Genomic DNA, 25,269 nt, shown 5'->3' with positions numbered 1-25,269 from the left:
TGGCAAAATTGTAGAACCCCTCCTGTTTAGTCACTGAGCAGCATGCTCAATAAATACGTATTTTATTCAAACTGGTATAGCCGAATTGTCATTTTGTACTGAGGACGCCCGAAAAAGGGATGGCAAGTCTAAAAATATCTGAGCCAACCCTTGTTTCATGGGTTGAAGGCTAGTCCAATAGAACGCCCTTTCAGACATGGTCCGCAGAAAATTTCTACAAATCCGAGCAATTTCCCAAGATCTTTTGTGCAAATCGACAGGCAAAATAAACATGCAATAATCCATAGACCAACCAGCCTATTACAAACTTTAATTTTGAGTGGAGGCATTTTTTGGTCTTGAAATTAAAATCTAGTTTTTGCATGCAGATTAATTTACAACATACATAAGTGAAAAAATGCTACTAGCCTAACAATTTTTATCATAACTTAAACAGTCTGGAAGAACTGATAATTAGCCTTTAAAGGACAGTCAGCCAATACAGGAAATTATACGATACACAGTAAAATTAGCTGCTTATGTGGCTAATTATACGGTAGAGATCTTATTTCTTCAATTTTTACACTTTTCATCGATATCGATCTTCCAATAGTCATCTACCTAGTTTCATAGCATGGTATGCTCCAATAAAAAAGAAAAGAAGAACAAGAAACGACTGCGTTTGAAAGATATATATATATATATATATATATTCATTTTCAAACTAATACCGGCTAATTAACCTTAAAAATACTGATTTTATGGAAAAACATTGAAAAGACGTAGTCAGATGTGAAAAATATGGGAAGGCATACCCTACAATATCGACATATTGAAGAAAATTGTGGAAATTTAGGCAAAAAAGATCTCCACTGTATTATAGCCTTATAAGCATCGACTATCTTGTTACAAGCTAATTATCAGTTCTCCCCGACTGTTAATTTACTTCTTCTATATAGCTAGTCTGTATTTTATTATCCCGTCAAAACGTAAACATTGAAACTCTATTGAAACTTTATACCACTGGAATAAAATATTTTATTTTGTTGCTGTGAAGCTAACACTACAAACTATGATGTATGAAAAGATACATTGTTAAGCAGAGTATTTCAGCTAAAATTTGCAGGGTATTATTACAAGATTTATAGCTGACCTGAGCTGAAGCTAGCCACAAAAACTGAAGCTAGCTACAAAAGTAAGAAGGCATTTCTTACTTTTGTGGCTAGCTTCAAGTTGGTAAAAGATAACACAAGAAGTAATAACACGATGGATAGCACAAAATGCACTTAGCTATAGCTACCAAACTAAATGAAAAACTTTGGAGAAAAGCACAAAATAGCTGGCCTGCTATATATATACGCCAGTTATAGCCAAGATAATAAAAATGATTTTACTAAGATTTACATGGATGTGATTGTATCTTTATTAGCATATAGAAGCATAGAGAACATAGACAAAAAGAGACTATTCCAGTCTTTTCCAAACATGAGCTATGCAACTTTTAAAATCGCTGATTAAACGTCAATTTTACTAACCGCGTCCGAGATACGCATATCTTCACTTAAATCACAGAAGATCAGGATTTTGTTCGAGCTTTTAGCCGAAACTATGTGTTCCACAGCTAATAAGTAAATGAAATGAAAATATCGGCTTTGTTTCCCGCGGTATACTCAAAAGGTCACGTTTTAAAGCCAGTTGTAAATAAAAAAACTCTTAGCTAGCTAGCTGGAAGAATTTTTGCTTTTGCTGTGTTTGTTTGGTACTATTTGCTAGTTTTGTCTATATTTTAAGGAAAAATAGTTGCATTATACAAATTAATGTATGTTCTTTCAGGATACATATATATGAAATGAAAACAACAGTGAGAAAAAGAAGATATAGGAAGAAAAGGAAGTCTTGTTTCCAGAATTAATAATTAAAAATGGTTGCCAAAATATAAACTTTTAGGAAGAAAACACAGACTTTATAGTCTCCTGTGTCTATTCTGGTGATGAATTTATTTCTGAGACCCCTCATGTCTACACTGCACACGAGCAGACAAGTCAGCCTGGTCCAAAAAACTTTGTAATATGAGTAAGGCAAAGATTTTATATTCAAATAAGAACATTCTCAATCTAAGTTATACTGTAACACATGCTATTGCTGTTTGTCTTAGAATAAAAAAGACAAGGCTGGGCCAATGGCACAAGAGGATACAAAATTATCGATGTTGGTGTTTTGAAACGAGGGTGCCGATAAGCCGTAAAAAGTGCGGGCGTTTTCAGGCGAGTTTGGCGTTTTGAAAAAAATTCAAGTATTCGCCCGAAAAAACCCGTTTTTGATGGTTTTTGAAAAAGCTTACTTTATAAATAACTTATATATAAACTTTATTAACTCCTTTCTCATCAAGCGCCTTCTTCCCAAGCATCGTCCGCATGGTTTGTTACAAGGAATTGCATTTCGGGAATGTTCCGGGTGAGTTTAGGAATGTTCTGGGTGAGTTCGGGAAAGTGCGGGCGGTTTCGGGGGACAACCGCCAATTTTAGTTGAAATATCGCCTGAACTCCGTTTGTGACTTATCGGCACCCTCTTGTTTTGAACAATGCAATTTTGTAATAACATTATATGTGGCGTTTGGGAAGGTGCAAAGAGCAAGTAACGTGAAAGTTCAGCACTAAAAGAAATGGTTTAGCAAGTAAATTATCCCTTAAATGAAGCAATTGTAACAAATATAGCTACACCTTTTTTTGCTAGTAAAAAGGGGCCAATCAACAAAAGTATACCAAGCGTATTAACATAAATCTGAAATCTGTATATGCCCGCCAAACATTTAGACATGCTGGACTACAACGTTTCTGTTCTAATATGGACTCATGTACTGCCTCCATTATATAATGGTCCATGTCAAACAATTTTAAAACATTTAAGCACCAAGGTAGTTGAACTTGCTGAATTTGTTTCACGATATTAACCAATTGGAAAATTGGACTCAGACATCATTCTTTTATAATTCTATCAGAAATACCTGTTTATAAAATCTATGTGATAATTATATTGACAGCACTAGGACACTCCAAGGAACTTTTGTAAGGTTTTTTAGACTTTCACTCCAGTACATCTTTATTTTTTCATAGTCAAAGTTTTTAAACACAATTTTCTCTGTTTTCCGGAATTAGGGGGTGAAAAAGTCTGCAAATGATTAAAACCAAACGGGTGGTTTATTTTTTTTTTCAATTTTGTATATTGTTTTCTGATGTTATTTGACACAAAACGACTATCTCACTTTTTTGATTTTTTCTTTTTTTGATTTTATATTTTAAAAAACAGATTTTTGGAATTTTACCCCCTGGACGGAAAAAATTCAAAAAAATAAGACAGTCATTTTGTATACTTTTTATTTTAAAGCAACTTTGCATAGTTATTTTATTTATAAAATGTTGATTTTGTTAGTAATAATCTGCAGACAATTTTAGTCATTTTAACTTTATCAGCCTAACCCCCGTCTCCAATATTACTTTTTGGATTTTTTTTTCACTTTTCCAAAAATTTGGTCAATAATTTTTAATTTTGGAAATTTCAATTATATATGTTTAAGTTATCATGTGTAATCACAGCTGATTGTATAAAAGGGATTTTTAGAAAATTTTGGTGTTTGACCACCTTAAGTCTATGGTATTCTGAATGAACGAAGTGCAGAAATACTAAACTGTGCCACCTACAATTGTCTAGGAGTAATTTTATTTCTGATACTTTGAAATAAATGTATTTAATCAAAATAAAATCTATTTGTCACCATTTAAATCTAGTTTTGAGTTTATAAGCATTATAGACATAGTTACCACATAGTTACCACAATTTTGTGTTCTTTTAATTTGCTAAACTTGAAAATGAAACTTCAAATGATTATGCACAATAGATTATACTGAATGTGATTTTGCGATAGAAAAACGAAACAAAAACAGCCTCAAAGTTGTTTTTGCTTACCTACTTTCGCATGTTGCATGTTGTTAAATTGTTGAAAATTATATTTACGATTATGTTGTTCTACTGGAATTTATGCCCCTTACAATCCAGGCTGAGTTAACACCATCTGACATCACAAACCAACAAAATATATACAAACCAAGTTGACTTTTGTTTGATAATGGTGATTAATTAAATTATGGCTTTTTGGGGGTCAAATTTGCACATAATAAAATGTAAAATGTAAATTTTTTTTATGCCATGTTTTTTTATTTCATAAGAACACAGATATTTTCATAATAGATGTTTATTCTGACATGCAGGATATTGTTCCAATGTTTTTTATTTGTTTTGATATGATATATATCTTACTTTAGAAGAAATATATGAAAATTGGAATGAGTAATTTAGCAAGAGCAGTTAGAAACTCCTATGACTCACTGACTCCTGACTTTCGTAATAAATTTGTTAAAAGGTATGAAGTTTTAATATTGTCATTTTTGTTATAAAACGGTAAAAAGCCTTCATATAAAGCCTAAGTTTGTCTTTTTTTAACGTCCCCTGTTTGTAATTTTAAAATTTGTGGAAAAGCTCCTTAGGTAGGTCAAACACACTATTTCGCTATAAAATTATCAGTATTATTAAGTTTAATAATTCTATTAGCACAACACGTTTTGTTCAATAGAATTTTAAATGTTCAAGTATTTCAGCTTCACAAATTCCACAGATTTCACAAGAGCTTGAAAAAGGACCTTGCAAAATCGCAAAAAGTGTGTGTATTAAACAATAATTTACTTGCAAGAATTATTAAATTTGTATGTAATAAACAAAAGTCACAATGAAGTTCAGTTGTTTTTTACTCTAACTCTGAAACAGTTCCCAACTTACAATCTTTAGAAAATTAAAGGGTATGCCTTAACAAAAACTTCATTGTTTCACAATTAATTTATCATTCTGTTTGTTGTAAACAATTGTGAAACAACAGAAAACAGGTACTTCTAACACTACCCAAAGCTCATTTGCAAGAATTGTACTATATATATAATTCTATAGTTATATGTCATATAGTTAAGTATAATTTGCTTATAAAATCCGTTTTTAGTTGTTCTGTCTCATCTTCAGAAAGAAATTTCTTCAGAAAAGTTCAACATGTTAAGAAGTACTAGATCAACAAGAAGGAACACGCATTCAGCCTTTGAAGATGCAACAACCTGGATACTAAACCAACAAGACAGACCAGAGTTGTTTGTGGCCTATATTAATGAATATATTGGTAAGTATAATCAAACCACCTTGACAGAATGGTCACATTCTTTCTTCATTATATGCTTGTATAATAAGGAAAGTACTTATCTTTTTGTCTTTTTTGAATTGAAACTTATGCATAAAACTTCATCAAAAAAAATGCTTTCTTTCACACACACAAAAAAATTATTTTGCATGAATAAAACTTTTTTGTTATTTTTTTTCACCTAAGACAATATAAAGTGAACAAAAATGCGTGAAAATTAAGATAATCAGTCATTTTCTTATAGTGTCACAATGAACAACAATGTAGAAACACATTCTAATATAATATAAGTGTAAGTTGTGTGTAAATTAAAAAAAAGTTATTCCAGTCCAGAGAAGTCTCTAATAAAATATGGTAATGTTAAATTTTCTTTTTGACAATGAAATAAGACAATGTTCATGCCGTAAAATTTATTTTTAATAAAACACAGCAAATGTTTAGGCTTTGTAAAATATCTGCCGACGTGACAGCAATGTTGACAGTAAGACTACTGACGTGAGTTTTTTTTAAATTTCAAAGGATCATTGGTGATTATCTGAATTTGATTTTTTTTATGACAATAAATAATTATAAAGACATTTAACATTTCCACATAGGTTTTCTACAGTGTGACCAATAACAACAACAAAATTACGATTGTTGCAGACAGTTTTGACTGTATACATGTACAAAGTCAGTGTATAGATTTGAAAACGTTAGACTAATAATATCAGTCCCAAAATACTTTTGTTAGTCCCAACGTTTTCAGTATAGTTTTGCAATAACAATTCTATATACATCAAGATTTGCAATTTGGGGTACCTTGTTTTTTTGTAGATACTGATGTTTAAAATTTATAGAAATATATTTTATAATATTTAAAAAAAATAATTTATAGAAATTGTTAGGTTTTCCGTAAGATTAAAATAATTTTTTTAAGCAGTTTTAGGAAATTATAGTGAAAACTTTGTATATAAGTTATGCCAACATAAAACTTTGTGAGTAAGTTTGTTAATAATTTTAATTAAAATATGGCGAGGGCTTTGTATATATAAAATTTTCTTTATAATTTATGTTTAAGACCCTGTTGGTATTTTAAAGGTTTTATAAGAATACACAGAAATGTTTTTTGTAGCGTAGAAAAATGAATGGATGACTTATTATGACATACATAGAACTTCAATAATATGTAATAATATTCAATAACATGTGGCATATTTGTGTCATATTTTTAATGTAAATTTTAATGAGTATCCTAATTCGCAAAACATGTCACATATGTAATATATTGTTACTTAGGGAAGGGTGTTTTTACTAAAGAAAAAATTCCCAAGAATACATTTTTAGTCGAGTATGCAGGTGATTTAATAACGAAAGAAGAAGGAGAAATTAGAGAAATCAATTATGAAAAGGAGGGTTGCTTCCTGTACTTTTTTGAAGATAATTTGCAAAAATATTGGTAAGTAGGCCACATTCATATTGTATGTTTATTGTAAAGGGTGATCAAATTTAAGTCTGTGATAATTAAAATTGATGTCCATGGAAAAATTTTGAAATTAATATCAAATTGTGAATGGCAGATTTTTTTTCTCTTTGTGCAGCCACACAAACGTTTAGCAGCTCAATTCAGCTGGAAATGTTAAATACTAACTGTTTTTGTAAAATTCTTTTCTTTGGTATATATAAAAGGTGTTAAAAAGTTTTCTAACTGATTTAAATGTAAAAACTGGCGATTAACCAGTTTAAAATAATGCTATTCTGTGATTATACATTAGTATTGATGCTACATATTATCAAAACAGAATTGGCAGGTATGTTAATGACTCTCCAAAAGGAAATTGCAAGGTTAGAAAAATCCATTACAATGATCGAATACATCTTTGTTTGTATTCAACTGAAGAAATCCCCTCTGGAACTGAACTCAGATATGACTACTGTGCTCCTAACTTATGGTGGCGTCAGCAGGTACAATATTTCTTTTTTGTCAGTTTTATCAGTTTTAAACGATCTGCTAGTGCTTATATCTGCTTTGCTTCCTATTGTTGTTAGAGGAATCAATAGCATAAATGAAATAAAATTTTTTCATCGGAATATTAAAGCAAAGTCGATAATTTTACTGTTCCTTCGTAACCCTGAGTGGCTTTGAATAATACACAAATCCTTTTATTATTTATGTTTGAAAACCATGTTAAAATAAGAAGCTAAAAAAATTTTGTGTTTTCTAAGCTCAGGGACAGGTCCTTGAAAATGGTAGAGAAAACATGCACTATTAACAAAGTTTAGAATGTTGCATTTCTAGGCTTACATAAGTTACATAATATAACTCATTTTATAAAAAATTAAAAAAAATTATAGTTGTATAGTTTATTACTTATAAAACTTTATGCCATATATATAAGAAGAATATTTTTTTTCTATACAAGGTACCTTTATGTTTCTACTGAGGCTGAATATCTTTTCTAATTGAAATTTTTGTTACAATTAGACAAGTTTTAAATGTAAGTAAGAGTGTATTACCATACAATTAGAAAAATTTTGTACCTAGATGTGTTAAATTATAGTTGTTGTGATTTGCTGCTAATCAAACTTTATAGTTAACATGCAAATAAACACGTAAAATCTGGCTTGACTTTTAATCATACAATAATCCATGTATAAAGGGTTGTGTAGCAGAAGCAAAAGTGAAAAATTTTCATTATACTCCATGTCAAAATTTGTTGGAAGAACTTTATCTACTACAATAGACAGTTTTAAGAAATTTAAAGTTCCTCCAATAAAATGCAATCTCGTTCCTAGAGCTTCTTTTTTACTTTTTGATATCACTAGCCCCTTATTAGATTGCAAAAAACAGGCCCTGGGAAAAGATGTTAACAATATGCAGTTGGTTTTCAGAGCGTACAAACACAAACACATAATTCTATAATCAAAGAAGCACTTTGGTTTCGAATTTTTTCTTTTTGTTTGACAAAAAATCTTCAAAAATTGAAGTACGAGAATAAAAGAATTCTTGCTTTGTTATATTTTAGAATAAAAAGACGAAAATGCCATATACGGTTGCTGATTTAAAGGATGCAGAATTTCCTAGAGTAAGTGCTGTTGCATTTTAAAGAATTTATAGCCCTAACAGTCTGTTTTGTTATTTAAATTAGCTGAAGACATGAACATGAATTATTATTGTTAAGATTAAGATTGTTGTTTTCCTTTTCAACACAAATAAATGTTTGGCCTTACTGAAATTCATCAATATATATAAAAAAAGTTTCATTAAAAGCTCAATTTGACAACTTACTTTTAACAAACTTCTCATCATTTTCATCAAGAATATTGTGCTAATCATATTTTACTGTTTTACTAACTCAAATATATATGCTTAATTTTTGAATTCTACACTTCCTAATTTAAAGTTGTTCTCCGTAACTCAGGGATAGAAAAAGCAACAATCAAAATTGATGTTTTTCCTGTGTCCTTGTAAAGACTTGTACACTTTTGTTTAGAAGCTGCTATTTATTATTAGGATAAATGCAGTGGTATCAAAAGTTGCAATTTTCATTTCCTAAGAAATTTTTGAAAAGTTAGCTCTTAACCAATTTCATGTTACGCAAACTGAAGTAGGTGATTTCGTCCAGATTCGCTAAAAAGAGAATCAAATGTATGTTATTTGAAACTTTATCACACTCTCAACTTGCTTGCAATAGACAAACAAGTGACAGCTAACTCAAAAAGTTTTCGAAATTTCTTCTTGGGTAAACCATAAACATTAGTACTATCATATGTAAATAGTTCGTTGACACAAATGTGTTACAATGAAAGTATATATTCAAGCACAGTAGAAAGAAGCCTCTGTGCTATAAGTTATTTTGTGTGCATGAAAATTGAAGCTTTAGATACAAGCAGTTACGAGAAGGAGAAAATTAGGGTGCCTTTTTTATTCTTTTTAAACTCTCATTGGAAAAAAACATAGATGTAAATTACCTCAATACGAGTTCCTCCTGTGTCTGCACATTAAGCATTTTTATTCAGCAAATTAAAAACATTTTTAAACATTCTATTTGTATGTATAGCTGTACTATTGGAATCTGTTTTCTACAAGTAATCCTGCAATAGTGTGTGCAATATAGTGTAACAATAGAATTTACCCTTACTATTCAGTTAATCATGCAAAGAATTCTATATAATGATAACTGAATAGCTGCCACAACAATTTCTCCTTTCTGGATAAAGGGAGTAGAACATCATAATTTGTTTTCTTTCTTCAATTTAGAAGTTGACTGATATCTCTAAATATGAAGTTCTTGATTTAAATATGTCAATAAACCTGTCACACAAAATTGATGAAGGAATGTCTGCTGTTGTATATAAATTGCTACAGCCAAATAGATGTGCTGCTGTCAAGTGCTTTAAACAAAAAGTAATGAAGAAGAATTTAATCATTATAGCTGAGCAGTTGTGTAAATTGAAGCATGAGAATATTGTACAATTTCTTGGCTATAGCGTTCACCCATCTGCTTTCCTTTTTGAATTTTGTGAAGTATATCTTGAAGGTGAGAAAGTGAACAATTTGCGTCAGTTGTTATCAATACATAATAGCAATGGTAATTTTGTCTTTGATGAAAGATTAAATTACATTCAGCAAGCAACAAGGGGGTTGATTTTTTTGCATGAAAATAGCATAGTTCACCGGGATTTTAAACCTAGCAATCTACTAGTGACTAATAACAATAAACAAATTCAAATAAAAATTACAGACTTTGATGAAATGGTTATTTTGCAACAAACTATCACAAGCACTATCACTTTGAATAGTCTTAAAGGCATGACCCTTGCCTATACAGCACCTGAATTGTGTTCAAGAGCTGCAAAAAAGCCATCAAAAGCAACGGATACTTACTCCTTGGCTATTTCAAGCTATGAAATAATGTCTGATCTTAATTCTCCATGGCAAGATGTTTTACCTTTGCTAAATGATGGCTTGCTTTTACAAGCTCTAAAAGAAGATGAAAGACCAGATATTAGCCATGTGTCAAATTTGTACAATTTACCTGAGTGTGAATTAGTCATGGATCTTATATCGAAAGCTTGGAGTCCTAAATTTGAGGAAAGGCCAAGTACTGTGGAGGTAATTTAAAATTTTATCATTATTGTTTGATAAATTAAAAACTATTAATGTCTAAAATACCCAATTTCTTAGGCCACATATTTTAACCCAATCCTAGACAATTTTTTGTCACCTCCTGTCATATAACAAAAGTCAATGTAAGTAAGGTCAGCAATATTCCTTTTTTTGCAACATGCCTAACTACATAAAAGCTATGCTGTCCATCTTTTGTAATGTTTCTTTTCCAGTGTCTAAATCTCTTTACTGATGTGAGAAATTCCCTGGTAAGTAACTTTTTATTAGTAGTTAAAAGTTGACGGCAAATTGACTAATACCCTTTACAGTTTTCAGTAAGATATATGAGGCGCCTTAAATCTTAGACATTTTAAACTGCATAAATGTATAGAGGTGAATATTTATCATAGCGCATCTGTGTTATCATTCTCAACTGAGAATGTTCACCCCGATCGGACCTCCCATCATGACGGGCGAGCTCCCACTTCTAGGGACCGCAGATCGAATCCTTCTCACTGCCCGGCGGTATGATAGTGATAAACAAAATAGTTCTTCTTCAATATGCGTAAATGTATTTGTAAAAAAAGCTGTCTTAACATTTTTTTGTTTACAGAAACAGAAAACTAATTTGTGTAAGAATTATAAATGGATTAAGCATAAAAAGTTAAAGGATGGAATAATAACGTTTCTTAGAGGGTCACAAACTGTAAACTAAAATACACTTTAGAAAGCAAGTAATGTGGCAACGACTGTTCACATTAAATCTGAAGAAGGTATGTAAAAGTAATGAGATTGGTTTGTAGTAATTTAAGTGATATTTAATGTGGTTTTATCAAGCATCTTCTGCTCAAATTTATCATTTAGATAACATCGATTTTAATTGTGTTGAGAGTTTTAAAGTAGTAGGTGGAATAATGGAGATTACGCTGGAACCAGGTAAAAATACCTTGCTTAGTAATAATGTCTAGGTGACGAAAATACATTTATAGCACTATAATGGTAAAGACAAATAATCAAGTCCAAAAACACACAACAAAATTAAAAATAAAGTCACAACTTTATTTTCAATTTTTTTTGTGTTTTTAACTTGATATTTTTTCCTTATCATTGTGGAAGTTGTGTTTACATTACAATGTGCTACAAATGGTTTAGATGTTATTTTCTTTTTTTTTAATTATAGATGAAAAGACACACACAAATAAGCCTGTTGAGGTTAGTGATGTTATCCTTTCAAAGTTGTTACAACAATGCTAGGTGTAAGTTTTATCTTATTTTAATGTCCTTACTTTGTTTATTGTATAGGATTTTTTCACAGATGATTTACAATTTCTAATGGTAAGCTCAGTTATATATAATTAACAACAAATTTTATTGTTCTCGTTAAATTTGTCGTTATTTATATCTGTACAGTTTAATAATAACGAAAAGCCTTACAGCTCAAAGATTTCTGCCATAGCTATTATATGCCTTTTAATCATCGAAATTAAGATCTTCAAATCAGAATATTCATATAGAATAAAAAATTATTATGAAGAAACTAGAGCAACATTATATTCTGACTGCATTTTATTTATATTTGAAGAAAATAATTATTTTGAAAACGAACCTTTTCTTAGAAAGCTTGTCTATATTAAGGGTTTGGCTGCAATTTCAGCTTGCAATTAAGACATAGAAAGAATAGAAATATTTATAAATGTAAATTATTTGTTCTACTGTTTGGTAAGGAACTTAGAAATTAGAATCATTTTTAGCACCAATTTTTTTATAATTGAATTTGGAATATTTATGAAGTTCGGGAAAGTAACCTCGAAAAAAGCATCTTGTTATTTCAGCGTTGGTGCTTAGATACTTATAATGATCTGAGTTACAAGCCAATTTAACTCTCATGTAAACATCATCTAAAAAGAATATCTATATAATAATACGAAGACTGTGTCTGTGTGTCTAAGGTAATAAAGCAATTACAGTGCACTTAAAACTTTAAGGCCAAATATCTTGGAAAGAAGTGGTGACGTCAGTCATTTTTCACCGCGCAACAGTTTGTCAAAGGTTAATGATCCTATACATTTTCTTGATCAGCGTTTCGAGATCTATACGATGAATGTAACGTGTATGGAAATTTCTTAAAAAAAAATTTTTGACTTTTTTTGGGAGATGGACTTTGCTGACGTCAGCAAAATTTTAAAATCCATAGATTTCCTTAACCGTTTGTCAAGAGTTTCGAGATCTATAACATGCAAGCAGCGGGTTTGCAAATTTCTGAAGAAAAATTTTTTGTCCTTTGCAGTGGAACTTTGTTGACGTCAACAAAAGTTTTTAAACCTTTTTATCTCCTTAACCATTGTCAAAAGCGAATGATTGGATATATTTTCTTGATAGTGTTTCAAAATCTATACGATGAAGGCAACGGGTTTACAAATTTCTAATGAAATTTTTTTCTACTTTGCAGGGGTAGTTTGCTGACGTCAGCAAAATTATAAACTTCTGTATCTCCTAAACAGTTGGTCAAAAGCGCATGATTCTATTCATTTCTTCATCAGCTTTTCCACCTCTACACAATAAAATTAATGTGTAAATGAGTTTCTAATTCTTTTTTCATTTATAAACGGGTCCTGGCGGACGTTATCGAAATTCAAATGACTGTTCTTTTCCATTGCTATCCCGACTAAGTGGATTTTTCCATGGGCCTTATCGACTAATTACCTAATAATAATAAAAATAATTGCAGTAAAATTAGGTCATGTGCAAAAAGGAAAAATTCAGAAAAAAGACCCTATGAACATTGTCTGTTAAAATAAAATGAGTTAAAAAAAAACCTTCAGGAAACTATTCAGGATAATAAGATCAAGAAAATGGTTTTGCAGTCTTTTGGAATTAAAAGTAAGACAGTATTTTTGTATGCGTTTCTTTAGCTCCTGCAAAGGTGTTAAGGAATATTTTATTTACTTTCTATAGAGTGAAGACGAGGATCCTGCCCTTAGGTCCGACCTTAAGAACTGTATAGAAAGTTTTCAGGTTTGTTATGTACACAAAACGGTATGTAGTTTTTCCATGCCATAATTACACAGTTCTCCTATTTATTTTAAATTTTACTAAAAGTTTTTAACATAAAGTATAATTTGTGAGCATTTAAAACTATCGGAAAACAATCAAATAAAGCTCAAATCAAGATTTAATGCTGCTTTATATTTTTTAAGACTATCCAAACAGGATTATACAATCACATTACCTAAATACCACAGTCAGAATAATAATTAATCGCCACACATCAACAAAATTTAAGACATCAGGAATGGCAATGACTAACAATTTTATTGGGAATGTTTTGTGCATTGGTGAATTCATCTTTGTTTTGTCATTCTATTCAAATTGAAATTGTGCTTCGTTTCTTTAAGAATAAGCAAACTACCTAGTATTTACATTTACTGTGAAATGTAAATTTTTTCTAAAAAATTATGGTTTGCAGTAATTTATGTAAATGCATGCATGTAAAAATATTAAGGAATATGTGAAGTATGATTTTGTTACGTATGTGTGTATGCATGTGTTTAGAATAAAGATGAAGATCAAAACAAAGATTTTATTCTAAAAGACTGCGCACAGGTTAGATATTTACTTCATTTCATAGATAGTGTGAGTTCAACCGTACATGTATATGCTGTATGCTCACACATTAAATTGTTATTATTCTTTCAATTTAAAAATTCCCGCTTAGAAACTTTTCATGTTTTTACAATTCAGCTTCTCTTTAGGTCACTTCAACACCTGATCAGAATAAAACGGTATGTTTACCATAATGATGCAATCAGCTGTAGCATTAAATATAATGAACAAGGTGTAAGACTCTGGAATTATTTTAAATTTCACTTAAACTTCAGAAATGACAATAAGTTTATTGTAAATTGGTCATTTCATATTTGTTTTGTCATTCTCTTCAAACTGGAATTGTTGTTTTGTTTCTTTAAGAATAAGCAACCCTAAACTTGACATTTACAAAGAATTCATATCTGGTTCTAGACCTAATTGCACTGAAAAAAACAATGTTTACATTTACCGCCAAAAGTGAAGTTTTTCTAAAAAATTATGGTTTGCATTAATTTATGTAAATGCATGCATGTGAAAATATTAAGGAATATGGGAAGTATGGTTTTGTTACGTATGTGTGTATGCATGTGTTTAGAATAAAGGTGAAGACCAAAACAAAGATTTTATTCTAAAAGACTGCTTACAGGTTTGTTATGTACTTCAACCTTACATGTATATGCTGTATGCTCACACGTTACATTATTATTATTATTCTTTCAATTTACAAATTCCCGCTTATAGAACTTTTTATGTTTTTACAATTCAGCTTCTCTTTAGGTCACTTCAACACCTGATCAGAATAAAACGGTATGTTTACCATAATGATGCAATCAGCTGTAGCATTAAATATAATGAACTAGGTGTATGCCTCTGGAAGATCAACCTTTGCATAAAACGTATATATTTTCTCCCAAAACAATCAAAAAAGAAAGATGTAACGTATAAGATCTAAACACCAAATAATTATCTGCTTATGCAAGTTATCCACCGAGTGCAGTTTAAACTAGGTATCCTACTAAAGTTAGGTCATCTGTAAACCAATATTACCCCTTGTTGCATAACACTGCCACAACAAAAACACGTCAAAATCAAATTATCAGTGTTTGATATTTTCGATCTAACCAAAATGATCCTAAAAAGAGTATGAACTACTTGTGTGGACATCCTTTAAAAATTGTCCTTTCATCTATGAATATTGTATCTGATATTTTAGCTAACTCCTGTGGCCGTCTGGACTACGCCAAAAGTTTGCTTTAGTTAATTGGTTAAAAAAATTCAGTAATTAAAGACAGCTTTGATCTCGCACTTAGTATGATATTTTATTATTATCATTAAGATTGCTATGTTTTTCATTTGTAGAAATTTTGCCGAAAACGTAAAAATAAATGGCGCTTAAAAAATTTTGTTTTAAAGGTAAACATTTCTGTTTCATGTTCTTATCTTATTTGTTTGTGTTTTATCATATTTTACTTTGGTCTCGGTCAGGTTGTTTTTCCTAACGCGATCTTGTTTCAATATTTTTAGAACAGTAAGAGAAAGATTAACAATCTCAGCCAGGTAATTTACTGTAATAACAACTAAAGTTTGTATAGTATGTTGTCTATCTATGTGTGCTACTTCCAATGTGATTATTTGTTCCATAAACGGATGGCTAAAGCGTCATCCCTAAAAAAGCTGTCACTTGATGCTGGGAACGTTAAAGTGCGTGGATTTGAATCTCACTCTGTCTAAAATTTTAGTTAATATTTCGGAAGTAGCACACATCCATACTCAAATTTGGTGAACCCCTTAGCATTTCCAAATTCCAAACATTTGGATGACTAATTTATGTGCCCAACTTTATACTATATAAAAGATGGTACTACTTTTTTTGCCATCTTTAGGTGTCATTGCTAAACGATTCTGGTTTTATGATAGATACTGATGTGCATGTTGTTGATACAGACCAAAGTGCATTGGTAAAAAAAACATATTTTGAAACTTTACCAATTTAATTTTATATTCTTAGCTTTATTGTTTATTATTATAAATTTGAAACTTTTTTCTTGTTGTTTTTTTATCTTTATCTGACGAGCTAATGCTCAAAAAAAAAATCCTACAGTCCATGCTAAACTTTTTTATGGGTAGCACAAATAGACATAATCCTGCTTGTCGTTTTAACACATAGACATACATTTTACATTATTTTTCTTTAGAGCGTAAGCCGTACTTCACTTACTTCGTCAATTGAACATAAATCTGCACGGACAATAGTAAAAAAGGTTCTGCATTAATTTATCGCATTTTATTGATAATAAGTATATAATATTGTCATTTTTTCAAAGAAATGTAGACAATTTTTCAGGGTTTTGGAAGGGTTGGTCTATCAACAAAAGTTTATAAGCGTATTTTAATCAATTTTTAAATTTTTGAAAATTTCAATTTCTGTGTACCTAGCCATATTTTCCCCCAGTATAGTTTCTATTTTACTGTTAAGGGTTGAAGTCCATCGCGTCTGCTCAAAATATATCAAACTATCTAATTATTATTTTAGTGGGTTTCGTGAAATGTGTTAAAAAACCCGGGTTTTTTTCACGAAACCCTAAAATTGTAGTATTTGCAAAGTAACGCTTATGTCAAAGTATTATTAGTTACTTTTTTTTTTTTATAGCGCCGAAGAAAGAAACCGTACAGATACTGCATTTTTTGCAAAAAGAAAATGTCATATTTAAGAAGGCATATCAGATCAAAGCATAAACACCACCCTGAAGTGAAGGTTGTACTCAAACTTAAAAAAAAAGAGCAATTTGCAGCTTATGAGGACTTCAGGCGCCGAGGAATCTTTGAATATAATATGAAAGAAGCTTTAAATGAAAAACCTGAATTTGAGCGAGAGAGACGTGGAAGGGATCAAAATGATTTGGTATACTGTAATAACTGTAAGAAATTTATTTCTCGGAGATTTTGGTATCAGCATATGAAAAACTGCCAGGCTAATTCGTGTAAAAAAACTGTTCCCGTACCTATCAACTTGTTATCATTACCAGAAAACTTAAGAATAACTGATGATTTCCGTGACAATATCTTATCAAAATTCCAAAGGGATAATATTGGTGATATATGCAGGACAGATAACACCATCATTAAAGTTGGGACAGTGTTTTATCATAAAGATAAAAGAAAATGCGAGAAGTCATTTGAAGTCAGAAAGTCTGTCAGGACAGACATGCGAAGAATTGCTCACATGTACAATTTATTTCTTAAGCAAAATGACATTGAAAGGCCAAATGGAGATGCAAGTGATATGTTCAACCGTAGAAATTTTGAACATTTAAAAAATGTTATTGATGTATACACAACCAGTGAAGACAACGAACTTAAGGCTGGTTTAAAACAAAATATTTACTACTTACTAAAACGCGTTGCAAAGGTTTTGAAAGGCCATTACTTAGTTTCTAGTGACGATTCCGCTGCTGAAGAAATTGACCGATTTATTTCTGTGTTAGAAATGTATGAAGACTTTGTATTTGCAGATGCAACCTACCAACTAAACAAAAACAAGAATATAAAACTGCGAAAACCTTCCGAGCTGCCATTGGAGGAAGACATGCAACTTCTTAAGAACCATGTAATGCAAAGGATGAAAGAGCTTTTGCAAGATCCTTTCACAATATTTGATGTGTCTTCGTATGTCGAGTTGCGAGATTGTGCTTGCTGTAGATTAACTTTGCTAAATGCACGTAGAGGTAATTTATTCAGTTACGTGGCGGAACTTCTATATCTATAGTATCAGTTGTTATTTTAGTTGTAATATGCAAATGATCTATGATTAATATTTTAGGAGGAGAGCCAGCACGTATGTTGTTAGATGACTTTCAGCAGGCGATTAATGATGCTTGGATAGATAGACAACGCATTGATTACTTAGATCCTCTTGATCAATTATTAGTTGATACAATCAAGATTTCATATATGACTGGAAAAGGCAACAATCATATAGTCCCGGTTCTTATTCCACCAGATACAATAGATGCTCTAAAAAAACTGGCTGACCCAGATATAAGAAGTGACGTTGGAATTCTACCTGATAATAACTACCTTTTTGCCAGCACAAGGAAATCTGAAGGACATACGTCTGGCTGGCATGCAGTTCACAATATAATTGAAAAAATAGACCTAAAGAAGCCAGACAATATTAAAGCGACATCCAATAGGCATAGGGTCAGTACCCTTTATGCTGCACTTCACATACCAAAATCAGATCGGGATTGGTTTTACAAACACATGGGACATTCTCGTGCTATTAACGAAGGAACATATCAAGCCCCTCCTGCCCTTATGGAGATTACGAAAGTTGGAAAGCAACTCCTTCAGATAGATGCAGGTATGTTTGTCATAATTACTCTCATGCTAGTGCGACTCTTTCGTTTTGTGAACAAGTCACATTTAATCCTGTAATACGTTGAGAAATGTTCTTAAAACTGTTTGCAAATGTTTGAGCATATCGTTACGATAAAAAATATGATGCATACCTTGAGATATATAAGTAAACCTCTTTTTCAAGTTCTGATATGACATTTTAAGAACCCAAAAGGATCCTTGCCACATCAGCAAATAGAATTTAGCTAGTATTATAATTCAATCACTCGTTTTTCACATTTTTTAAGGTAACGGAGCATCACAAAGAAAATTTGAAGGACAAAGTAGAGTTAGTACAGAAACTTCATGTATGTTCCAGGATTTTCATAGTTTAGGTCAGTATACGTCACACTGCTTATCCTAATTGCATGTTTACATCGTTCTCAGGTGACGAAGCATCACAGAGATTATTCAAAGGGAACGAAAAGAAACCAAGTTCGGAAAAAACCTGTAAGTTGCATTGGATTGAATGTTTATATAGCTGGTAAGAAAAGTTAACACGTTATTTCAAATCCTTTATGAGGAAGTCACCAAAGCTAAAAATCCAGATGTATGTTAGCAGATAAGTGTGTGAAAAGACATAAAGTGAACCAAAATAAAAAAGGTTGTTTTTTTATTTATTCATTTTACGAAAATTGAGGGCTGAATTTAAACTGGATTTTATTGACTAGAATTATAACAGTTACGATAAATCCTTTCCAGTTAAGATTGATTAGAAAAATAATCATCGTCGCGTTCTGTTGGTTTAAACTTTCAAATTTGAAGTGAATTTTACATAAAATAAAAATAATCTAGACATGCATGCTCAGATATATCCGCTGTCAAACTTCTTTTACGTTAGTCGGCCGTAGTCTGTATAAAATATATGCATGTATTCATAGCTTTCCCTTTTGGTTAGGTGTAAAACAATCAGGAAAAAACGTACTATCACGAAAATCTGAGAAAAGTTACTCCATGCGCTGTAAGTTTGTATTTTTTGTCATTCGTACTAAGCAATACAATGAAAAGATTAGAAATGCTATAATGGTTATATCATTTTTCGCTTTTTTAACATATTCTCCACAAATAAGCATACGAGTTATATTTTGAATAATTCATAATTACAGCTCGGTCGAAAGTTTGTAAACGTAAACGTTATGACCACGAAGATGACGACGATTACGATGATGATGATGATGATGATTACCATCCCCAAAATAGCGTTGATTTGTCATGTGACAAAGAAAATGAATGTAAGTGGCAGTACAGAAAAATAAAATTATTTGCGGCGGTTTATATTCGCCAAGTAGTAGTTTAAAATTAAGGAGAGGTAGGCAAAGCAGTGGATGAACAGCTTCAGGACTAGCTAGCTGCAATATTACTGACAAAAAGTGACAAAAGTTTAAATTCGACTAGGCTGATTTTAAATTTTTTTCGATATTTTCTGACTAGATTTTGTAGCCATGTTTTGGCTTAGTTAAACCGGGTTTTTTGAAATACGGTTTGAAGTGTGAACTGCCTTGCGTTAGGCTTTCGACTTCAATGAAGAGACATTAGCTTGCATTTATTCAACGGAGAAATCCACGAGTCGCAATATATACAGCGTATTTCTACATCGAAATGAATTGTTTACATTGTAAATCTTTACCTTATCATTGATTTCAGACCTTTACTTTACTGAAGTCCTATGGGAAATCCAATGGTATAGCTTTTAATACGTTTTTTTATTTTATAGTATTACCGGTGAGAACCAATGCAAACATGGGTATAATATTTTTTTCAGTATATTCATATTCAGCAAAATTCCATGGATTGCTTATTATGCCTTGCATTATCCAGACATTTGTCGTCAGGAAATACATGAGTTTAGATTTTCATATATTTCAGAGCGCTCGTACTTGGCTTGGCCAGAATCTGTCCATGTGAAATTCCTGAAAATGTTTGAAAAATACATCAGAAGAGAATCGCAAAATCCAATGCCCTGTAAGTTACTCTTGTTGTTAGCTGTAACTCAAAATGTCATCTAATTAGCACAGTTGGCAATATGGTTATGGCATTAAAGTCCCAGGCAATTTCTATCTTAAGAGATTCTAAAGGTTTTTATTCTATCAGGCATGGTCATGTCTCACCCCCACTCCATTAACGTTTTCAGCCTCATTACATTTTCATTATAGCCCGTGAAGAGATGAATTTTTTTCTGGAAGAAAATAGTCTTGACATTCCCTGGCAAAAAGTTCGAACAAAGATTAATAACGAACGAGCAAAGCGTGACAGAATCAAGAAGAGTAACCTAGAAAAGATACTTAAAACCTCATAGATTTTCTTTTATATCTTTATTATATGAACGTCATCCCTTGGAAATAAAAAGTAGCAAAAAAATTTGAAACCGGTTTTTCAAATTTATTCTTTATTTTATGTTATATATTTGTAGGACCATCCCGTTCATTATCTATATTCATTGATACGAGTATTTTGTTCATTTCCATGATGTTTTGTAACATAAGTGAGTAGATTCGATATATTTAAATGTCCAATGTAATTTTTACTTTTTGCATATAGATTGTTTATTATAGAATTTCACTAAAGTGTAATAAAGTGGAAAAAACATATTGCTTTGTCGCTATTGATGCCCCCGAAATCTCGTCTTTCAAAGGATCCAAGCTAAAAAAAAATATGTGGTAGGTAAAACAGCATTTTGTGCTATTTTTGTTTTAAAAACTTTTCATGTTTATTAATATACATAAGAAAAACTTTTTAAGGCTTAGACCCACCAAGGGAGTTTTTTAAGTAAAGAAAGAATATAAAAGTTTTAGATATCCAGGGGGTAAAAACATATTCATTATAAACTCTTTAGCAAATATGCTCACCTGATCTAACTAGATACTTGTGTTTCAAAAATGCTATAAGTAACAAACCATTTTGTTGTTTTCAGTACTTTTTTCAAAAGTGTAATTAACAATTAAGGGAAAACTTACAATTTTTACCTTAAAAGCTGAGAAAATATATTGACAACAATAAAATCATGAAAATTATTTATCACTGCTTCCACCGTATTTAACGTTTACCACTTTGACTTTCAACTCTTATGGTATAACGAATTTAGTCCATTGTGCATTTTTGATACTTCTGTTATTGTTGTTCATTCAATCACCTACTTTTTTTCAACTTTCAACATCTCGGTGAGCCAGTGAAGAAAGCTCCTTGTACAAAATTTGTGCCAGGCATGAGAAGCCACGGCAGTAATTTTCTTTCCATTTTCTTCCATTTGTGGAAATACATACATACATATTTTTTACAAAAAAACGGGAATTGATTTTTCACTAGGTTATTATTTTTAGCGACGTAAACTTCATCTACTTCCGTAGTTTGTGAGCGGCTGATCTGCATTTGTCCACGGAATTTCCTTTTTCGAATTTTGTTTTGATCAGCTGCTTAAATGCAAGATTGCGTTCTCGAGAAATAGACTGATTTCGAATCAAAACTATGTACCTCAGAACACCATTGGTTTACAGCTGTAGTTAATCACGATGAAAAAAACTGTTGTAGAAACAGCTCTATGACATATGGTGTGCAAACGTTACATACATTAACCTTGTCGCTCACGCAGGGCACATGATTCATAGCTACTTTCGAAAAATAGGTGCACGTATCTTGTGAGGTGTTAAAATACTGGCTAGGCTCTTCAAGTTACTTTGTTCATTCGTGGGCAGACCATACGTGGTCTAGTATGCTTTTTGCATATCAGAAAAAAAGTCAAAAGACAATCATTTTGAAAACTGGTTTCCCTGCGAAAACTGTTTTTTTCTGTACACGCTCACATAATAATCTATATTATAATACCCGTATACGTCTGTCTGTTTGTTTGTCTGTCGCTCAAAATGTAGCTTAGCTGCGCAAGTAGCGAGAAGCACACAATGTGGTATAAAAAGGGCGGGCGAACCCGTGGATTTTTCCACGGGTTAACGACTAGTATAATATAATATTCCGTCTGGTCTGGTGATAAATTGGCTAATATTTATGTGCTAAAACATGCAATCGTAAGTGCAACGCGAGGCTAACCAAAGAAAAATGATCCCTACACAGAAGAAGTAACACGAGAATGTTATACCGACAAAGAATGTGATCTATTTTCCACAGTTTTGGGCAACATATCGTAAGTCACCCGAAACAGCAAATTCGACGTACAAAAAAAAGTGATAAGAAAAGGCGCAAATATCGTCAAAAGTGAGTGGTTGTATCCAAAATCTGACCCTGCAAGACAATAGGCCATTTTCTTAAAAAGACGGCACCGTCGACAGTTAATGTCTATCATCGATATTTTTTTTAAGGCGACATGAATATACATTTCTGAAAATTAAGGGCGACAAAAATCATTGAAATACGTAAAACGGCCAAAGGCAAAGTAAAAATCTAAAAAACCAACACATCAGCATATGTAGCATACTAAATGTGAGTTGACAAAGCTTTTTATAAGCAAAATAATTTTGTAACCCATTGCTTGTAAATTATGCCACTGTAGACCATATATTGCAAATAGGGTTATATATATATATATATATATATATATATATATATATATATATATATATATATATATATATATATATATATATATATATTTGTTTGTTTACAAAAAAGGTCTTTTTTTTCCTTAGTTTCTTTTGGGGAGCAGGTCTGTCGGGTTTGTCATCGCTTAGTCATCATTCTAACGAGGAGAAACCCTTACTTTCAAACATTGATTCACTTGACAATGCATTTTGCAATGTGAAAGAATCTGCTTTTTCAGTGCCGCTAAACGCGTGATAGCGCATTGCTATAAATAGCCATAATATTTGAATGTTGCGTTAGATATAAGAACGCACTTTTTTGGGAAACTTAGTCAGATATTGATATTTTTTTTAATCGTTTCATCCAATCGGTGCGTTATGTTTGCTATCATAACACACTGAGACCTCCCTGTGTTTAAATCAATAGTATCAATAACACTATAAAATGTTGTTTACGACAAACACAACTGCAAGGTCGTCAAAAGCATGATACTCATTTTAAATAGGTTTTTTATTTGCAGAACTGAACTTCCCAAATGCCTCACATAATTTAAATAATCCGTCTATAATGCAGCTAGGTGACTTGTTACTAATCACACCATGGTAGGTTGCTTTTATTGTCGTCCTATATGTCCAGTAATCCTATTCTATATCGCGATTCTAAAAATACTTTAGACTTGTGTGAAAAAAAACAAGACTCTAAGTCCAATCGGTTATCGGATCATTCATGTAATTAGTCGTTTAATGAATGGATTTCTTCTATGACTGTCACCATAAGAATAGGATTACATATCTCACCAGGTTAACTTGTTGATTGATTTATTAAAGGTTTCACGATACTAGGACCGTGTGTGGGAACCACGTACAACAGAATATACGAAATAGAAATAGAGAATCTTTTAAACCAAAGTTTTTTGAAAAATCTCTCGTTTTAAATGCGATTTCAGGCTACCCACATCTTCCATGTTGATTGAGTCGCCATTGCTGCTGCCAAAATTGAGTACTTATGAATAGATGTCGGTTTTTTGTCTCGCTCCGATGTATACGAACGTCATTCGGCGCCTAAGGGTTAATTATTATATGCGCGAAACAGTTTAAATTTTTCTCACGATATATGTAATATCCGAACACCCTTTTGACGTTACGATAATCAACAACTTTTAGTTTTGAAACGGAGCATAAATTCAATTCTTAAACTCTCTAAATCTGTTCGCCTGTCAAAATGTTTTTTTCACGGTAAGAAAAACAACTGCAAAGAATAAGGTTGTTATTAGTAGCCATACATCTTTCTGAGTTATGGTCTTCCATGGATATCCTTTACCTTGATTTTTAGTATAAATTTCTGGATGCTGGATATGTTTAGAGAACTTTACTTAGTAACATAACCATAAAACCAAGACAACACAAGAAAAAGTGAAAAATGCATGACAATAATCAACGATGCAAATCTTAAGTATAGCATTTAATGGAATAAATTTTCACGAGAATCAAATTTCGCGAATTTTTAAGCTTATTGCGCAATACTTTTATGCCACTATTGCCATTCGCGAAAATATGTTCTCGAGAATTTTGTCAATTCCATCATTCACAATTTAAATTCTAGCGAAATTCATTTTATCAAAATCTTGCTCTCAATAAAACTTTGAGATAAGTCATTGTGTTTGCTTAAATTCATCAATTTCTTACCCCTTTTGTGCCATATTTATATATGGTAATAACAGAAATGTTTAGGTAGATTACAGATTGCGTATTTGTTGATTTCTGTATCTCTACATCGGACGTCAGTTTTCTTTGATCAGACAGTATTTTGATCAGACAGTATTTTGATCGTTTTTTCTCTATGAATTTCCTTCTTATTGATGGGCCCAGTAATTGGCCATTAAATTGAAAATTAATTTCTCTCGGTTCTGCAATGTATTCCAGATACCTTCATACGATAAATTTTCGTGAAATTAAATTCTCTCTTGTATTTTCTACGACAGGTACTTTTACACCACTTAAGCCAATACTTTTTTAACAAGAAACCAGTTTTAGAAAAACCTAGTACCAGAGAATCCAAAAGCTTTCAAAATTAAAATCCTGTTCAAACGACTATTTGAATTAATGCTGAATTTCGGAGACCATACACAGAGCCTTCTTTATGCTAGACCCATGCATTTTGAATTTGTCAAATTTCATTCCGTAATGCTAATAACGAACGATGGATTTTATGTTATTTGGTTAGATCTAAAGCCTTAAACTATGATAATTCTTGGTGACGTTAGCATGGCCTATTCGTGTTAATTGTTCTATCATAAAGACATCGCATTTTAACATTCCCCACCCACACTACACATTTCAAAATGATGTAAGCAAAATTGATTTATGGTATGGAGAAGACGACTAAGCCAGTCGGCCTGGTTTGTAAAAAAAACCACTCATCATAACGTCTTATTCAGCAGATCAGTTCGCTTCTCCTT

At 31.5% G+C, this 25,269-nt stretch overlaps 1 protein-coding gene across 6 annotated transcripts in view; it reads left to right on the top strand.

Moving 5' to 3' along the window:
- The first annotated feature begins 1,757 nt into the window (after positions 1-1,757).
- Positions 1,758-25,269, top strand: part of LOC130625016 (uncharacterized) — a 31,537-nt gene continuing 8,025 nt past the window's right edge. For 3 of the 6 annotated variants that reach the window (XM_057440099.1, XM_057440097.1, XM_057440096.1), the window contains exons 1-30: positions 1,760-4,396; positions 5,024-5,194; positions 6,491-6,650; positions 6,967-7,156; positions 8,218-8,277; positions 9,453-10,307; positions 10,535-10,570; positions 11,029-11,074; positions 11,166-11,237; positions 11,482-11,513; positions 11,604-11,636; positions 13,257-13,316; positions 13,854-13,904; positions 14,054-14,083; positions 14,482-14,532; positions 14,664-14,693; positions 15,246-15,299; positions 15,411-15,443; positions 15,770-15,844; positions 16,082-16,147; positions 16,537-17,611; positions 17,707-18,249; positions 18,533-18,592; positions 18,672-18,734; positions 19,183-19,245; positions 19,391-19,516; positions 19,999-20,028; positions 20,151-20,246; positions 20,438-20,766; positions 20,837-20,941. In XM_057440099.1, the coding sequence (XP_057296082.1) occupies positions 5,071-5,194; positions 6,491-6,650; positions 6,967-7,156; positions 8,218-8,277; positions 9,453-10,307; positions 10,535-10,570; positions 11,029-11,074; positions 11,166-11,237; positions 11,482-11,513; positions 11,604-11,636; positions 13,257-13,316; positions 13,854-13,904; positions 14,054-14,083; positions 14,482-14,532; positions 14,664-14,693; positions 15,246-15,299; positions 15,411-15,443; positions 15,770-15,844; positions 16,082-16,147; positions 16,537-17,611; positions 17,707-18,249; positions 18,533-18,592; positions 18,672-18,734; positions 19,183-19,245; positions 19,391-19,516; positions 19,999-20,028; positions 20,151-20,246; positions 20,438-20,580 (4,257 nt within the window). In that variant the 5' untranslated portion in view covers positions 1,760-4,396; positions 5,024-5,070 and the 3' untranslated portion in view covers positions 20,581-20,766; positions 20,837-20,941. Of the gene's footprint in view, positions 4,397-5,023; positions 5,195-6,490; positions 6,651-6,966; positions 7,157-8,217; positions 8,278-9,452; positions 10,308-10,534; positions 10,571-11,028; positions 11,075-11,165; positions 11,238-11,481; positions 11,514-11,603; positions 11,637-13,256; positions 13,317-13,853; positions 13,905-14,053; positions 14,084-14,481; positions 14,533-14,663; positions 14,694-15,245; positions 15,300-15,410; positions 15,444-15,769; positions 15,845-16,081; positions 16,148-16,536; positions 17,612-17,706; positions 18,250-18,532; positions 18,593-18,671; positions 18,735-19,182; positions 19,246-19,390; positions 19,517-19,998; positions 20,029-20,150; positions 20,247-20,437; positions 20,767-20,836; positions 20,942-25,269 lie in introns of all 6 variants that reach the window. The other 3 variants (XM_057440098.1, XM_057440101.1, XM_057440100.1) reach the window with 3 other exon arrangements.

Source organism: Hydractinia symbiolongicarpus, chromosome 14, assembly GCF_029227915.1.
Source record: "Hydractinia symbiolongicarpus strain clone_291-10 chromosome 14, HSymV2.1, whole genome shotgun sequence".
Lineage (NCBI taxonomy): Eukaryota > Metazoa > Cnidaria > Hydrozoa > Anthoathecata > Hydractiniidae > Hydractinia > Hydractinia symbiolongicarpus.
Note: the sequence above shows the minus strand (reverse complement) of the source record. Positions and strands in the feature narration are given on the sequence as shown.